The following is a 2,190-nucleotide window of genomic DNA, read 5'->3' on the forward strand; positions in this document are numbered from 1 at the left end:
CGGCCGGTCAAAACAGGCTGTGCTCACAATGTAAAGTACAGCTCCCGGCCGTTATATTACATTGTGCTCTATGGCTAACTGGAGTGCGGGCACACCCAAAGGTGCCTGCGTTACAATCAAAATGAAGTGATATTCACCCGGCCAGTACTGCAGTACCAACCAGTTGAACATCTGAGACATCGGCCGTTGTTTGACATGTCAAACAATAGCTGATGTTCATGCCATGTGTGAACATGACCTAAGGCTATATTCCCACACTGTTGAAATTGAGTGGAAGGCTATCATTTAATGGCAAATAATTAATTATTTTAAAACAACGGCCGTAATTTGCCATTAAGTGACGGCCACTAAATTTTACCAGTGTGTGAATATAGCCCTTCTGTGTTTTTAATCCACTCCAGGTTTTGTTTAAAAAAAATATACTGACCAAAATACTGAACAAAAATACTGTGTGAGATCATAGCCTCAGGGGATTACCCAGCGTTAGAAAAACATGACCTCTTTCTTCCAGAGATGGCACCACTCTTGTCTCCAGTTTGGGTGCAGGTTTTGCAACTTGGTTCCATTAACGTGAATGGAGCTTAACTGAACACCACACCTGAACTGGAGACAAGAGTCATGTTGTCTCTGGAATATAGTGGCCATGTTTATAATGCTGGATAATCCCTTTAAGGCCCAAACTAAGCCACATCCTTGACATGACATCCCATGACACTAAGGGTCCTATAACACGGGCCGACTGCGGCCCGATTATTTTAGTGAACGAGCGCCGATCTGCTAGATAGGGCTGCATTAAGATAATTAGTGATGTCCATGCAGACCTTGCCAAAACATCTGATAACTAACCCCTTCCCTCTCCTGTTCATGAGGGAAGAGCAGAAAATGGCTGCTGATATGTTTACATGACACAGTTTTGACAAATCTATTCTAATATCTACAATTAAAAAAATAAAATCAGAAATGTAAAAAGATTCAAAAATGCAAAAACTTTTTGAACATAACGTTTATGGTCCTTTGTAAAGAGTCCTTGATATCCTTATTTCTTACACTGTAGATAATGGGGTTGAGCACGGGTGTTACCACTGTATAGAGTATGGCCAGAACTCTGTCCTGGTCTGGGGAATAGTGGGACGGAGGACGGAGGTGCATGAATAGTACAGTGCCGAAGAACATAGACACCACTGTTAGGTGGGAGGCGCAGGTGGAAAAGGCCTTGTGTCTCTGGTTGGCCGTGCGAATACTTAAGATGGACAAAGTGATACGGAAATACGACAGAAGTATCAATGAGAAGGAACCTACTGCAATCAACGCGGCTGAGATATATTCTACCACTTCACTAAACCAAAAGTCTTGGCAAGAGAGCCGGAGGATGAAGGGCATCTCACAGAAGAAGTGGTTGACATGGTTGGCCCCACAGTAGGATAGCCTGAAGGTGAACACTGTCAGGATGACCGAATTTACAAAGCTCACCACCCAACATCCAAAGGCCAGACGTAGGCAGGTCCGCTCGCTCATTATAATGCTATAGCGTAAGGGTTTGCAGATGGCGATATATCGATCATAGGACATCACGGCCAATAGTAAACACTCTGTAGCTCCAAGAGCCAGGTGGACATATAACTGGGTGGCACATCCCAAGAAGGAAAGGCTTCTGTCCTTCGAAAGGGTATTTGCCAGTATTTTGGGCACCACGGATGACGAAAAGCAGATGTCAATGACGGAGAGATTACTGAGGAAGAAGTACATGGGGGTCCGGAGTTTATGATCACTTCTGACCACAACAACCAGGAGAAAATTCATGCATAATGTGATTATATAAAGGACTAGAAAAAGAAGAGAGTAGACAATACGGAGTGCAAAAACATTGGATAGGCCGAGAAGGATGAAAACTTTCACCGATGTTTGGTTCTCATTGTCCACAACATACATGACCATTGTCTGGTCGGAGAAAGGATGAGAACTTACCAAACTAATACACAGGTGACCATGACTGAACAGTGAAAAACCACAATTTTTTTTTTTTACTGATTGGCTTCTTGTTGGTCAGATAGAGGAGATACTTTGAAGAGCGAGAATATATAGGATATAACTAATAACCAGCGGATGCTTCCTGTCTTATAACACCTGGCTGGATTTCTACTAGAGGTAGGAGGGCTCGGTCATGAAGGTTATGTAGTCTCCTCTCTGGCA

General features: G+C 43.3%; 1 protein-coding gene across 1 annotated transcript; it reads right to left on the reverse strand.

Annotated features, from left to right (window-relative positions):
* Positions 1-972: 972 nt before the first annotated feature.
* LOC138770419 (olfactory receptor 5AP2-like) lies at positions 973-1,935 on the reverse strand. The gene has a single exon (XM_069949522.1). The coding sequence runs from the start codon at positions 1,933-1,935 to the stop codon at positions 973-975; it is 963 nt and encodes a 320-aa protein (XP_069805623.1).
* Between the last annotated feature and the right edge of the window lie 255 nt (positions 1,936-2,190).

Source organism: Dendropsophus ebraccatus, chromosome 13 (genome assembly GCF_027789765.1).
Source record: "Dendropsophus ebraccatus isolate aDenEbr1 chromosome 13, aDenEbr1.pat, whole genome shotgun sequence".
Lineage (NCBI taxonomy): Eukaryota > Metazoa > Chordata > Amphibia > Anura > Hylidae > Dendropsophus > Dendropsophus ebraccatus.